Source organism: Eleginops maclovinus, chromosome 15 (assembly GCF_036324505.1).
Source record: "Eleginops maclovinus isolate JMC-PN-2008 ecotype Puerto Natales chromosome 15, JC_Emac_rtc_rv5, whole genome shotgun sequence".
Classification (NCBI taxonomy): domain Eukaryota; kingdom Metazoa; phylum Chordata; class Actinopteri; order Perciformes; family Eleginopidae; genus Eleginops; species Eleginops maclovinus.
Window position 1 is genome coordinate 13952533 of NC_086363.1, and position 15678 is coordinate 13968210.

Genomic DNA, 15678 nt, shown 5'->3' on the forward strand with positions numbered 1-15678 from the left:
GGTTGGATGCACACTCTGTTATTACAGGATGGTACAAAAGCACGAGTGATAAGCACTATAAAAATCTAACCGTTTTACTTTACGTGCCTTACTGAGAACGCATTACAGAATATCATATTTTGAAGGTTAGTGTTCTGGAAAGGGATTTTATGCAGTGATTGTCAATTGGGTTTATGTAACACTGTACCGGCAATTTCCATTTCAATGGAGAAATGATAACGCAGCAACTCAGTTCATCAGTAAAGGCTTCAAATTTACCAGCATCATATATTTTTTATACTGTCTGTGGGACTTCAGACTTGAGAAATTGCTTTTATTTTTTAAACTCCACATCATCTCATCATGCCTCCATGGCTCTGGCACTTTATGAGATCTATAGTCAGTTCTTGAAAGCGTTCAAACACCTAGTTTATCTTTTGGACATAAATATTAACTCAAATGGAGTGAGGAAAACGGGGAGAGAGACCAACCGAGAGACACACAGAAAATATTAAGGAGAGAGATAATGTGTATTTGTGACGGGGTCATTTTATAGACAATGTGAAAGACTGCTCTACACACTCCCACTGACTCAAAGAAAAATGTCCAATGAATGCATACATCAGTACATTTATTTGAACTGATCTTGCTAACTGTACCCACATTCATTTATAAGACTGAATATACTGCAGTAGCTTCATAATACAACACTGTCATGAGGCTGGGTTTCAATATTAGCTTCTATTTTTTATTCCAAGAAAATCAATTTCAAGTCATCACAGGAGAATAAATATGATGAAGTACAAATACATGTGTAAGAAGGATCTATCCATACTGCTTAAGAGTGACTTTAATTTAAGTAATGACCTGACATTTTTACACCATGTTGTGCACATACAGTATGTATTATTGATTTGATCCTTTTCAGTACTAGAGTTATGGCTCTGTGCTTTAGGGAAACTAGTTGTTTTGCACTCACTATGCTAACGTGGGTGAATGACAACGGTAGATTATGAAAATAATTATTCAGGTTAATCCTCAGGGTCTTTCAGTGATCCATAAGAATAAGGTCTGTTCATTTGCTGAGCTCAGTGGTGGGCATATCTGAGACTTCTTTGCTCTGAGGGATACTGGATCAATCAGCACCCTGAGTTCAAACTATGTCTGACAAATAAACTTGATCTGAACAAGAATAGTGTGACTTTTGCTTTGGTACAGCTCAACATATTCACTGTCTAAATCAGGAATAACACCTGAAACCTTTATGCTGTATATTCTTATTTCTTCTCTATAAATTGGTTGTATTGGTGCTATGTATATATTGAGATTCTTAATCAATACATTGCTGAGCACTAACCACCTAACTAACTAACTAACTAACTAACTCTGGATGATGCTAACTGGATGCAAGGTGCAATAACGATAATAGTTAATCTTCAGAATACCCCAATTGCAATAAAAAAAACTATAAACAGAGATCAAAGGCAAATGTGTAATATTCTATATTTGACCAGACAATAATTTAGTCCAACTACGAAATATTCAAGATAATAATTTCATTCTGGTTTGCCTCCCTTATATCGACTATAATTCTGTTTTTATTTTGTAGTTTTGCTGCAGCCTCTGAGGACTGTTAGTCCATAATTAACCTGCATCAACGAGCATGAAGCAAACAATCTCAAATAAATAAGCATAGCAGATCATGACACAGTAATAAGAGCACTGCTCGGTGCTGAGCAATAGCCTGAAATATTCACAATGCTGCAGTCTTTCTTCACTCATCAGGATTTCTCTGTTTCCTCTACCCTTTCATCAAGGGTCTCTCCCTCCCTCCATCTCTTATTAATGAGATCCTAAAAGTCCTAGCAACTTTTCATGCTTAAAACGTCCGGCCCAGGACAGTTTAAGCCTTTCCTCATGTCCGATGGATAATTATCTCCCATCCTGAGACCTGCGTTATCACAGCAGGGTCCCATTGGTGTTCATAAAAAAAGCCTGACAAGTAATCAATACATCACAAAATGTTAACTCACGTGACTTTTACCGTAGTCATTAATACTATGCAGTGCCTTATCTGACACAAGAGGGGCCTTTTATTCCCAGATCCAACTAAATAGTTTACACTACTGGATTTCCATATATCAAATATTAAAAATGTATTTCATGTCAGGGATGAGGAAATGCATTGTGAAGAAGTTTCGACGTTGTATTTTGTGAACATTGGTTTATGTTTCCTTAGTTTATTCGGCAATGTTGTTGCTCCTTGCCTCTCTATGGCTTGATGTAGTATGCTTATTTCAACACGGGAGGGGGCTACAGGCTAAACTTTTCAGTCTGAACCCCTACACAGTGTGCGAAGAGGTTTAGCAGCTGGCCACAACTCTTATCCAGCAGTTTAAACTGGTTGGGAGTTGTTATTTGGAGAGTAGGCTACTGTAGGATATGTGAAGGTGAAAAGCGAAGGTGTTGACGCAAGATGAACTGTTCACTGGGTTACAAAGGCTACTGATTTTTGTCTGTCCCTGGCCCCTTAAAATGGCAAACTAACCCTCTTTTTCTTGACCCAGCAGCTGTTAACAGCTGATTAACGTCATCCAAGTATTGATTTCACTTGTAAAACCGGAAGCTTTCTTGGAAAGGGCCTTACATAAGCATGGACTTTGTTATTATATTGAATATTAGTCCTAGTTTGTGAACTAGATGATTTTTGTTTTTGCTAACAATCAAGAAAAATGTTATTTTATATTGACGTAGCTTTAAGAACAGCTTTTGTCTCCTCTTATTTACTTCAGAAACTAACATGCAATTACAACGTACTACACTAATAGATTAAGGCCCTGTAATCGTATATAACAATAACGTGTTCCAGTGTTGTTGCTAAAAAATAGCCAACGTTTTTTAATTGCTCCTCTGTAACCTCCATCTGTTCCTAGAGTTGTTTACGACGGGACACTATGCAGCACAACAGACACGCCAAGGATCCAGAACAGGGCGGTATGAGCCAGTTTGGTCAAGGGGCCAGCGGAAGCCAGAACGCACCGCACCATGTGGAAATGATACATTCAAAATAAAAGTGATGAATACCAGCGTGTCTCTTTCCAGGAGAATAAGTTAAGGTAACGGTTTGACAGATTTTAAGATGGTCACGGAGTTAATTTCCTATAGCCCTATGCTTAACTCTCCACTGCATATGTTCCCAATTGCTGCAATTGTTTGTATTGAAAACATATTGGATTCCTCCTAGTGTTTTATAATTAATGAATTAACTAGGTTGTGGTCATTTATAGGAATTATAGTTTGAATCCATAATTGCACTGTTGCTTACTTACATATATAATCAAAATGTTTTTAACATCGAGGAATATTAGTAATGAAATGTTTTACTTCGAAAGTATCCGCCGGATGACCTGTTTGCCATTTTGGCGAACTTGATCGCTCGATATATTGTTTGCGACCCTGCAGTCAGATAACCATTGTTTAAACTGCTCGGTCGGCGTTAGGTATCTGCCGTCAAACACATTTGGTGGTATTTAATCCATGTTGCTGAAGTCATTTCTTTTCGTTTTCACTTATTTTTGTACTCGGATTTTTTAAATCGTTATGTTCAAGCTTTGACGTTACATTGCTAGCTTTGAAACAGCTGGCCAGTTATGTTTTCTCTGAGACTTCCTGGAGGATAGGCGATCCTGGTTCACCGGGGACCCACCATCTTAAGCAGCCCGAAGTTACATTTATCTGCCTAAATCAAGAAGGTACCCTTATCTGTCATCATCCGTATGCTAGCTAATATTCTTTCAACTGTCTGGTAGCTAACGTTAGTTCAGCTAGCTAACGTTAGCTACTTTATTTGAGTCAGCTATCGGTAAGATGAAGATACTACTCAAGTGCTTACTTAACAGCTTAACAGCTAGAAGTCACATTTGGTACAGCGTGAAACTCCGTTTCAGGGCAAATTCTAAAGTGTGTTATTGACCTATTCAAATGAGACGAGATTTTTAAAGTGTGTGGTTTTTTTCAGCTTGTTTCTGCCCTCAGTCTTTCTCTGTGGCTGTGTCAGCTATGGAGACCACTCGGGTAACGGTGGCTGTCGGAGGAGAAACATCCCCAGGTAAGTCTGTTAAACTCGACTACAGACACAACTAAATATAAAGACATTTGTGATATTATCTTAAACATTCATGTCTTCACATCGAATTAGTTTCCTTAAATCTTATTGTTATGTGTTTGTATAAGAACACTTTGCACATTAAACAAACATTTTTGTTGTTGATGTCAATATTATCACATCAGGTAAAACACACTATTTTGTACATTTCTAGGGGAGGTGATTGCAGTTGTTGGTAGCTGTGAATCCCTGGGAGGCTGGAGCCATGAAAAAGCAGTGATCTTACATCCTCATGGGAATGATGGGTAGGTTAAATTCAAAGTTAAAAAAAAAAAAAAATCTTTAAATTGTGACAGTGTGTGATTCTCTACTACACAAGGTTGGGGCTTTTCTAACTATTATGTCCATTTAAAATACATTTTGTTTCCCTGACAGAAATACGTGGACCACAACAATCACTGTGCCTAAAGGAGTTGTCACCAAGTACCGCTATTTCAAAGGCTTCTTCCTTGAGTCAAAGGTGGGCGCAGTCTCCTGGCTCTAAACAGTTATAGCTTTACAAATAAGTGATTTATATGCTTGTTGATTTTCAAAGATAATTCTTTGAAAGCAGTATTGGCTAAAGATTAATATTGTGGAATTCAATGCCAACGCAAATTCATATTAATTTATGCATGATTTGTGATGTTTTCAGGATTTATGTCAATTCATACTTTTCTTGCCGCAGCTCATCAGCAGGAAGGGGGACAACAGGTTCTATTAGTTTATTCAATCCACGGACTTTCAAATAGTTTGTGGGGGAAAATGAGTTAACGTTAGGATCATTCACCTCATGTTCATGTATGTTTTATTCCTTAAGACCAGTGTTTTAGAATAGGCAGGCTCTGTATACACTACAGTAGAAACAAGAGGGTCCATTTTTCCCAGGGTGGAAAGAGGCAGAAAATGTGTCAGACATTTACAAAATATCATTCAACTTTTATCCTTCATTATTTTAAGGGTAATATTATAATTATTTTGTATGTAATGTGTAGGGCTTACATTGTGTGGGACTCAAAGCCTGCTCTGCTTGACTTGTTCAAGTATTTGTTTGTGGTTAGCCTCGCTCTGTAAACTGATAGGCTTAAAGTTTTGATCAGCTGAAGCTTGACATTGGCTTTCAACAGTTGATGAAAGGTTCATTAAATTAACATCGGCCAGTGTGGGGGTTTAATCATGCAGTTTAAACATTGCATCCGAAACTGCAGTCTCATCAGCAATACATTTAAAACTCATTGACCTTGTTTTCCATAAGTGTACACCTGATCAGTGTTGGGTTATTGTTTCTTCCGTATGATATTGTCTTTCTCCAATGATTTTATTAAATAATAAAATGAAATGCTAACCCTTTGCTGCTAAAATGGATTATGGATTTGTTACAGATAGAGAGCAGCTTAATGTGAAACTGAAGACCCTTTTTTTTTTTTTCACTAACAAATTCACTTTTCAGATTGAACAGATGGTGGCTGACTGCCCCAGCGGGAGATTGGTGACTATACCAGCTCTAAATCCTTTCTGACACTCTAGTCCAACAAGCTGCTGCGCTGACACCTGACGGAAAGCTAGTTCAATGTATCTGATTTGAAAACCCTAACACTGTACCAAATATTGAAATTGCAGAGTGCAGGTGGTCCCTATCAAGTGATAGTCAAAATGTGGGAGACCCATCAACACCCACGCACGATGAGCCCCACAGGTATAGAACAATGTGCACGGTGTGGTTAGGGTTAGGTAAAGTGTGCCATGCTCAAACGCCCCCTGCACACTTCCCATTCCCTGTCCTAGCGCTATATGATACAGTTTCCCATTAGCACTTGAATAGGGTCAGTTGTTTAACCACTGAAGAAACAAGGTTAGTATTTCAGGGACAGTTTAATCTGACCTTTAATTTATCGTTTTGGGAAATGTGTATGTCCAAATGAACAAACTACCACCTGAAAGCAGTGTTTACGTTTTGGCAAAAAGAGCGGGACAGCACTTTCTGGAATAATCTAGAGCCACAGAGTGAACTGTGCAATGCAGCATATGTCATGAACTGATGTTGTAATCCTCTTTAGTCAAGTAACATTGTGTTGGAATAATACTGTCAAAGTTCAATTGTTAAAATGAGCTCGTTGGGTAGAATAGTTGCCTGCACTAAAGCACTTTTGCTGCCTAGACAATTTTTATTTTTACACATTTGTCAACCCAGAAATGTTTTGTTTGAGGTCTGACTTGTTAAATAAACACCCTGCTAAACCAGCCTTACTGACACTCAGAGTCTATGTTAAAAATATTTTGGAGTCAAATAATTGTATTGCTTGGTTGAAACTTAAGGTTGAGACTAGTCAAATTCAGTGCAATGAAGGCTGATGTTTTGAGAGATCAAACAGATTGACTCTTTGTACACAGGAAATGCTCTGGTTTGATCTGACCTCAACCTTTGTGTACTGTTGACATTATTTCATCCAGTTTATAATGGGCTTTCCATTTGTTGCAGGATCCCACCAGAATATTGACGATGGACAGTTTGGAATTCACAGTAAGTTTGATTTGAAATAACTAAAACTACTCGCAACAAACACAAGAACTATTAATAGCATTTAAAATCCTAAGAAGACAAAAGTACCATTCAACTAATGTGTGTAAAGTTTTTCTTCAATGATTTAAGGTTGCACTGAGTGATAATTAGATATATAATCGTTTAGTGAGCAAAGCATCCCTTTTATTCCCTTTGGCAAGTTCCCTTTAGACCACAGCAGAGGCTTTAGAGTCTGTCTTTTCTTAGAGAACTGCCGCCAGTTCTCATGTCCGCAGTCAATTTATGTTGTGCTTTTCTTTTTATAGATGGGGTGAATTGTGTGGACTCTGGCTGGCTCACCTGCCAGACCGAGATTCGCCTGCGCCTGCACTATTCTAAGACGTCTCCGGTGTCAATCACTAAGAAGAAATTCAAGAAGTCACGCTTTAGGTACACATGACGCTGACGTCTAACTCCCCAGAGAAAGTTTTCCTTGAAAGTTAAATGAGATGGCCCAGTAGGTCACTACAGAGCTACTGTTACCCAGCCTTTTACCAAAGTGCAACAGAAACTCTGCCTATGAGAGAGGCTGAGAGTAAAACCTCACTTGATTACACCTTATGTGTTCATGTTTAGATGCATTCATATTTTATTTTTTTATGCATCTTTCATCATCCCCATATCCGTCTATTTACTTTGTTGTTTATTTCCTTACCAATACAGAATCAAGCTGACATTAGAGGGGTTTGAGGAGGAGGAAGAAGATGAGGAGGAAGACAAGCTTAGTCCTGCATATTTGCTCAAGGAGACCACCACTCTTGAGATCAGCATGATCAGTGCCAACGGCTATAAGTCACGCCACTCGCAGCCTGAATGTGGGTATGCACTGGAGCCCTCCCAGTGGACTGAGTACAGCATCCACACCCTGGACCCGTACAACCTGGAGCTCACCTTTGAGTTCTTTGAGGTAAAACTAGTGATGTTAAACTAGTAAAATAAGTATTCCTAAATTTAATAGGAAGAACATATTGAGTACCATTAAAGGCCTTATCTGTTCTAATTGTATTATTATTGTAGTAATACTATATTTGTTTACAGGAGGATATGGGTGAGCATGTAGTCCAGGGAGATGCACATCCAGGATTTGCGGGGACAGCTTGCCTCCTCTCTTCGTCTTTTGCGGAGAGCGGCAAGGACTTCGGAGTAGCCACACTTCCCATAATGGGGCGAAATTCCAGACAGACAATCGGGAAAGTCAGAGGTAAGATTTTTACTCCGGCTGCTTAAGCTAGTGAGCAACTGCTTAACCTCTTTCTAATCTGCTTTCCTTCCTCTGAATGACCTTAATGGTTTACACAGTGCACGTGGAAAAGCTTGTTGACCTATTTGATTCTACTTTTTAGTGGACTACCTGGTGATGCGGCCTATCCAGGGTTTGCAGTGTGACATGAGCTCTTCCTTCACCAAGTACTGGAAGAAAAGAAGTACTCTGGATGTGGGTCACAGAGGAGCTGGCAGCACACACGCAGCCAAGTGAGTCACAACAGCACACTTTGACTTGGACAGGTTACATTGCCTTGCATAAAAAAAAAAAAAGAGTCAATAGAACAACAGTGTGTGCCAACAGCACATTTGCAAACCCTGCATCGGTCAACAGATCGTTTTCTAATGTGTTTTACAGGCACCACAGAGTCAGGGAGAACACCATAGCCTCATTCAAAAGCGCTGCCCAGCATGTGAGTTACGCAAAAGATTAAAGTTCATTTTCACCTTAACGTCATAGCTTGGGCCTAAATGATCTTAATTATGTACTTAAAGGGCGCAGCCTACGTAGAGTTTGATGTTCACCTCTCCAAAGATTCTGTTCCCATTGTATACCATGATCTGACGTGCTGCATATCCACCAAGAAGGTAAAATAAAAGCCCGTCATATTCCTATAAACCAATGCATGTCATTACTTCAAATACTTAATGTCATTCTATCCATCTCCTGGACAGAAAAATGACAAGACTTCTCTGGAGCTTATTGAGGTGCCAGTCAAAGACTTGACCTATGATCAGCTGCAGCTTCTGAAGGTAAACATCTGGAATAATGGGCAGAATGTGCAGCTACTACACAGGTTGAACTTAACAATTATTCATTTATAAGATGGACATGGAAAAGGTTGATATAAATCACACCAATGCTTTTCTTGATGTAAGAAGAAAAGAAAACCCCTACATTTAAATATTCTGTTCTGCTATTGAGTGTTGAAAATGTTCGCTCTATATTATACCAATGAATTGTGACACAAGTGTGCTGAAAATGGAATGATTTGTTGGCTATAGATTTGATGATGTTTCTGTTTTGTTGAACAGCTGGCCCATGCCACCGCAATAAAAGAAAACGATGACAAAGGTATGCACCCACTATTTGAATCCTCTCACCAGCATCTGCCAGGGAAAACCATTTTCGACAACATGTTGAAACGCATTTCATTTCTGTGTTGTTGCATACAGTAATATATTCAGCTTTGATCAAGTGTTGCTCTGTGCATTAACACTCTCTTTGATTGGTCTCTTCAGATTTGCTGGATGATGAAGAAGAGGTTGATGAGCATCAGCCATTCCCTTCACTCACACAGGTAAATAACTTAATGATTTTCTACTTGTTGCCTATGTTTTTGTCATGTCAAAGTCATAGTAAAATCAATAGCATCCTTCATATTTACTTTTTTTTAAACAGATCTTCCAAGCTATTCCTGAGCATGTGGGCTTCAACATTGAGCTTAAATGGATTTCCCAGATGAAGGTTGGTACACTTAGTCAAAAGGTGCAATGGAGCGTAATTCAAATCATATTTTGATTGTAGATTTAAGTGTGGGATAATAACACATCTCCATGATAAACTCATGTGATAAATGCTTTTGATTGACAGGACGGGTCATGGGATGGCAACCTATCATCCTACTTCAACATGAATACCTACCTGGACATCATCCTGTCCTGTGTCCTGCAAAGAGGCGGGAAAAGACGTATTGTCTTCTCCTGCTTTGACCCAGATATCTGCACCATGTAAGCATGGTTAGCAACTGGGGATACAGTATGCCAAGAGTTAATCAGGCTGTACATTTTTAAACGATTTTTACTCTCATTCATCAAGCAAAGTCTAATTCATCTTTTCATTGGTTTTCTCTCAGGGTGCGTCAAAAGCAGAACAAGTACCCCATCCTCTTTCTGACTCAGGGAATTTCCAACAAGTATCCTGAACTAATGGACATCCGCTGCCAGACCACTCAGATCGCCATAAGTTTCGCCCAGAGTGAGAATATTATGGTGAGTTGTGAAATGCAGAAAGTCCTTTTATTTATCATAAAGTATCCACTGAATTTTTCTAAAATTTAGCGCAAAAACACTTAGTAGTTGGTAGTTTCACACTAACTGCTTTAAAGAAATTCCAAAATAACTAAATTCATCGAGTAATTTATATTTTGAAAGTACTACACATGTAATTCGCCAGTGTGACAATCAAAAACACCATCAGTTAAGCAAAATCAGGTAAGCAAAATACTGTGAATATATATTCAAATGAATTCTATTCTAGTTTTGGACGGTTGTGCACCCTCCCTTGAATATTGCTGCAATGCCTTTGAACCGAGGACTTCCCAAAATAGTCTCACATTGGTCACAGTACATTAGAAACAAGTCGGTTAGCATTGCACTGTCAGCTGTCTTTAAGAAACCCTAAGTGGTATGAGGAAGTAGAAAAATTCCCTTCAGACAGTTTCCTCAGCATTATCTAAGGTCACAGTTTTGGTGGCCGCTCATATAAGGCTGAATTAGCTTACTTGCTATGTAAAACATACATTCTTAAACCGGCATAAAAGCGATTAGGTAAGAAGTTCATTTTAAGATGAACTTTATATAATTTAACAAACCCACCTTTTTTCTCAGTGGATTTCCTTGCTCTTTTTTAGGGGATCAGTGCCCACACTGAGGAGCTGCTGAAGAACCTTTCCTACATTGGGGATGCCCAGTCTAAAGGCCTGGTGGTGTTCAGCTGGGGGGAGGACAACAACGAGCACGAGACCAGGAGGAAGCTGAGGGAGCAGGGAATCGATGGCCTCATCTACGATAGGTAGGTCAAAACACGACATGCTAATGTGTGACAGGTGAAATGATTCTAAAACAGGTTTTGTTTAGCCAACCATTTCCAAATAAATAATAAAAGATGGTACACCTTGTTGCCAGCTCTGTGGTGATAACATGATCGGGTTTCAAGCTGTTACGCCGCACCCAAGAATGAAAACTGAACAGAACACAATGTCCTGCTGTGTCTGTCAGCCTGAAGCCATGTACTCATCAAGCAGGGCATTTAGTATGTTAAATGTGAAGACTGCATTGACAGTACAACTCCTGTTATCTCACTGTACTAGTAAAAGGCCTTTCCTATAAGCACAGTTCATTACAGTATTCAGGGTTATATCATCAAGCGCTGGCAGACACTCACTTGGCATCTGCTCTAGCTTTGATGAAAATGGTTTGGTTAATCATTGAGCATTTTGTTGATGAATGCGAACATGCAACACAAGACGTGCCAATGTTGTTACATAAACTGGGGTTGATAGCGAGGTGAAAGAGTTTCCTGTGTGGTCAGCAGGGCCAGTTTCTCCAGCCGTATCAGTTCTCTGTTACTCTATACAGTGACATTTGCTTTATATTTATGTTTGAACTCTTCAACGAATAGGCATTGAACCCTACAACACCAAACAGTCCCAACATATTTCAGATGTAACTTCTTTTATTGTCTCAAGTCAAACCATTTGACTCCTCCTCCAGGTTGTTGTTATAACTGTGCCTTTTTCTTACAGAATTTGTGAATGCTTGGTGCCATATTTTGACTCAAGTTCTCCAGATTCCAGTAATGTCTCTCTGGTTCCTGGCTGTGTTTTGTCTATTTGCTCACTATTTACCCCCCCTGGCTGTTTTTGGGCCGTCCTCCCACTCTTACTCATTGATACGCAGCAGGAACAAAACATGTTCCTTGACAATGATGCAAGACGGTTGACTTCTCACATGTCAACACCTTATTAGTACAATACTTTGTTTCAGAGTCAAGGATTCTTTTATCTTTTTGGATTGTACTAAACAGGGTTGTCTGATGTCAACTGCCATGTTTATCATTTGCTATTCTGTTTTGTGTTTACCATGAAATGTCTTATTATTTTGAGCTTGGCATGATACTCAGCGATATATTTTTAAAGCAAGGGAGACACAAAGATTTCATGGCTTTTTTAATGCATTAGGGTAGTGTTATGATATTGTCTTCTGTATAATCCAAACTAAGATTGATATTTATTAGTTTCAATCTCATTAGTTAAATCTGGTGTATGCATGTGACATAGCACCAAAGCACCTTGCAGCAACCATGCATCACTCTAGCTTGTAAATCTTAGGAAGTCAATGGAATTAATAGTATAAAATAATAACGATCCAAGAAAGACCTGGATTTCAGCCCCACAGCTGTCCACCTCTCTACAACTTAGTCAGATGTCCTGGCATATTTTTTACAGTTGCATCTTTTTTTTTATCATTATTTGCATTTGTCTGAAGATGTGCTTGTGCTGCAGTTTGGGTTCTTAAAGGGATGATTGCACTGGCTAAAAACAGCCAATATATTTGTCCAATCGATTAGCATGAGTATTCAAGTGAAGAGACGTAGTTGATCATTTTCCCCTGAGTCCACACTTCTAGACAGATTGTACCCTCATTCTGAGCTACAGTTCCACTTCTGTTGTTAATATTGACTGGCCCTTATCCAATGTCATGTAGAACATGAATGACCTTTGTCCTACACATAGAGTAAGCTGCATTGCTGTGCTAAATGTAGTGTGTCCAAGGACAAAGGGGTTTAAGCTTACTTGAACAATGAATTGTATTGTCAATAAGGGGTTGGAACAAGGCCATTGTTCTCCGTACTTCTTGTCAGGATGGTGGCCACACATGTGATTTGACCTGTAAGTAATAAACTGGCGCCATCCAGTGCAATTATCCACCTTGTCAAAATAAATGCAGCAGAAAGCATGGTTTTCATGTTCAATGGTGCATGTGAAAAGTTGGCTTTGGTTTAGCACACTGGAGTAGTCTATATGTTTTCGCATCTTGTCTGATAGAAATTGATTTTATTTACAATAGTAAACATTTAAAATAATTCAAATTAAACCATCAACCTGAATTATAGTTTAGTTATTGCATAGATTTTGTTCCACTGGATCAGAAGTGACGGGGGATAATTTGATATTGTTTAGCAACTTTTAGTGTATTGAGATAGCATTTCATATATTATATTAGAAAATGTAACCAAGTGTTAAAAGGTTTATTTGTACAAGTGTGAAGAGTTTTGCCTAGTGTAATGAATAACTCTGAAGCACAGTTTAACTTCATAATCTTAAAAGTATTTTTGTGCCATAGTATGATATGTAGTATAAACATTAAATACAAAATAAAAACGTACATATTATGATACACATATTCCAGGCCATACCATTCTATTAGCCACATTTTTTTAGGATTGGGGAACTCTGCTGTGACTTGAATCATGTATAGAAAATTGTGATGCAGCAGATCTAACCAACAGTCTGTCCTCTTTTTTCCTTAGCATATGTGAGGAGAAAGGGGAGCAGCCAAACATCTTTCAGGTAGAGGAGCAACACACCCTTCAGGAGGTCATAACAGACGAGACACGCAATAGCGCCACCTGTTCCTGCTACTCCATCCCCTGCTCCGTGGCTCCCTGCGTTTCCTCCAAGATTCGTTCTGGCAGCGGAGAGTCTGATTCCGGCCTCAGCTCCTCTTAAAGGAGGTCTTAATGGACCAATTTGGGAACGAATCAGCAAATGAAACACCACATTATGTCTATTGTCTTGCATCTCCACAAATTGAGACATTAAGGCAGCCAGGTTTTTAGTGTTTTCAGGCCGAGGTCTTCATAATAGTGGAACAATGCCAAATCTTACATGACAGTGGCTATTTATTTAGCTAATGTTGCATCACTTCACTGTCTAAGTGCCCAAATTTTGATTCTTTAGACATTTTTTTACGGGTCTAACAGAGCTGCAAATTCAAGGCATAAACTTTACAAAGATGAAGCCGAATGCTATTTTCTGTTTCTGCTGTGCATGTGGCCCTAACTTTAAATGTATTGTTTTTATTGTGTCGCTTAGCAATGAGTATTAGCTACTGATTGCTATTTCAGGTTTATCACAGAAATCATTTGGGAGTTACAGATTGCCAATAATGCGCACAGATTGTCTACTGCAAGTACAAGAGATCTGATTCCTTTATTTCCTTTTGAACGGACTGTCTAAAGCACTTACTCCTCCTTTCCACAGTTATTGTCTGTAAAAAAAACTCATAGCTATTATTGTAAGTGACATTATGGATGCACTATATCCTTAAGTCTTTCTATATACTTGATTAGAGGATAAACAGATGAATGTTTTATTTGACAGTGCACACACACAGCCTTAAGGGGAGGGAGGGGGAGATCAGGTCTGTTTGTGTTTTTTTAAAACCGCCAATACCTCACTCCTCATCTACTAGAATAGACTTGAGTTAAGATGTTTGTACAGAATGAACAAATACTCCCTTTATATTCTTCTTATAAATAATACTTAACTTCAAAACACCCAGGCTTGTTATTGCATGGAAGATACTTTTTTGGGGTACAAACTACGCTTGAAGTATTTTGTCATTTGCATATTGATATGGTGTTATAATATATCTCAATGATAATGCAGCATTTTGATCACAGCAAAACAGATCCATTTACTGTCTGTATATCGTCATGCTGTCTGTATATGGGCACAATCTCTTAACTACATACAGTAATGATTGAGTTGCGCATGTATATCTGTATGAATCAATGAGTCTAGTGTGTAATAACTGTCATTTCAAGGCACAAGGGGGTAAAGGGTAATGTAAATAAAATTAAACCTATATTTGTTTATTCTGTCTTAGACCTTTTTCTTTCACATCCATTAAGTTGAGCTGAGGTATTTTGTGAACATTTGGTTTTTGCAAAGGTTGTACTACTTTTCCCTTATTCAAAAGAGTCACACAAATATCAATGCATCTCCATTATCAGGACACTCTGAGATAAAACTGTTTCAAGTTGAACGTTTCAACTAGTGCTGACAGAATAGCAACATGTGAAATATTCACAACAACAAGCTTTGAAGAATAGTTGTTGTTTCTGTCCGTCTAAAAATGCCAATCCCTTGCCTGTATAAACATTAAAACAAGTTTTGCCTGCAATTATAATTCCTCATTTTAAATAATGGCAGCCATTAAAAGATTCCTTTCTAACTGCGAACAACAACAAAACACCCCTGACTGTGTGCTTACAGCTCACCAACTTGGGATAGAGCTCTCACACCACTAACAAACAAATCATAAAAGGAGGCAAACTTCTGACGTACAAAAGATTTACTGGCCTGATTTTTCCAATTGTAGTTGTTCATCTTAGCCTCACACTATTTACATTTTCATGACATGTGATTTTTAACCAACTTTGTTTAAAAAAATAATGGTTTACATGCACACGTGGCCCATCTTTCCTCAGTTGGTAGTAATAAGGGGAATAAAATCAGCTTTTCCTTGTAGTTATAAACACAGTCCAAAGCAATGGCCTTCACCTATGCTGTGCTGCTGACGCTGCTGTTTATCCATGAGTTATTGATTACTAAGATAATGCATGCACACTCATTAAGTTGGCACCACTGATGATATGGGTTTTCTTTCTTATCTAATGGTGATTGTTGGGCTGTAATCATCAGCATTAACCTTCCAACCTTTTAAAAACTGATCAGTCCTTTTCTTTGCATCAGCCTGGGCTTCTGTTTGCTCAGAATGAAGACACACACACCTTTGGCAGTTGAAGAAGAAAGAAATGAATTTAAAAAAAAGATAACTAGACACAGAGGCGCTTAACACGTAGAAGATGTAAGAAAGCATATCTTAGAACAGAGAGTGTCTATAGGTTACAACTGATCTGCAGATAACCTCAGTTTGACCA

The 15678-nt window shown here is 38.5% G+C and overlaps 1 protein-coding gene across 6 annotated transcripts; it reads left to right on the forward strand.

Moving 5' to 3' along the window:
* Positions 1–3413: 3413 nt before the first annotated feature.
* Positions 3414–14610, forward strand: gpcpd1 (glycerophosphocholine phosphodiesterase 1). 6 transcript variants are annotated; one of them, XR_010167555.1, is made up of 22 exons: positions 3414–3731; positions 3998–4087; positions 4299–4389; positions 4520–4604; positions 5574–5612; positions 5744–5819; positions 6603–6644; positions 6950–7073; positions 7347–7590; positions 7722–7884; positions 8027–8156; positions 8305–8359; positions 8442–8534; positions 8622–8699; positions 8982–9021; positions 9189–9247; positions 9349–9414; positions 9541–9677; positions 9803–9938; positions 10557–10740; positions 11474–11523; positions 13261–13446. XR_010167555.1 is itself a non-coding variant. In XM_063902889.1 (22 exons), the coding sequence occupies exons 2-22, from the start codon at positions 4039–4041 to the stop codon at positions 13302–13304; spliced, it is 1962 nt and encodes a 653-aa protein (XP_063758959.1). In that variant the 5' UTR covers positions 3415–3731; positions 3998–4038; the 3' UTR covers positions 13305–14610. The 6 variants fall into 6 exon arrangements, 4 of the variants coding, with proteins under 4 accessions (XP_063758959.1, XP_063758957.1, XP_063758954.1 ...); XM_063902889.1 differs by having other exon boundaries at positions 3415–3731; positions 10580–10740; positions 13261–14610; XR_010167554.1 differs by lacking the exon at positions 11474–11523 and having other exon boundaries at positions 3415–3731; positions 13261–14610.
* Positions 14611–15678: the final 1068 nt, after the last annotated feature.

Coding starts and splice junctions, on each gene's coding strand:
- gpcpd1 (XM_063902887.1), top strand. CDS start 4,039: ATGGAGACCACTCGGGTAACGGTGGCTGTCGGAGGAGAAACATCCCCA. Junction 4,605..5,573: donor GCTTCTTCCTTGAGTCAAAG/GTGGGCGCAGTC, acceptor TTCACTTTTCAG/ATTGAACAGATGGTGGCTGA. Junction 9,415..9,540: donor AATGGATTTCCCAGATGAAG/GTTGGTACACTT, acceptor TTTGATTGACAG/GACGGGTCATGGGATGGCAA.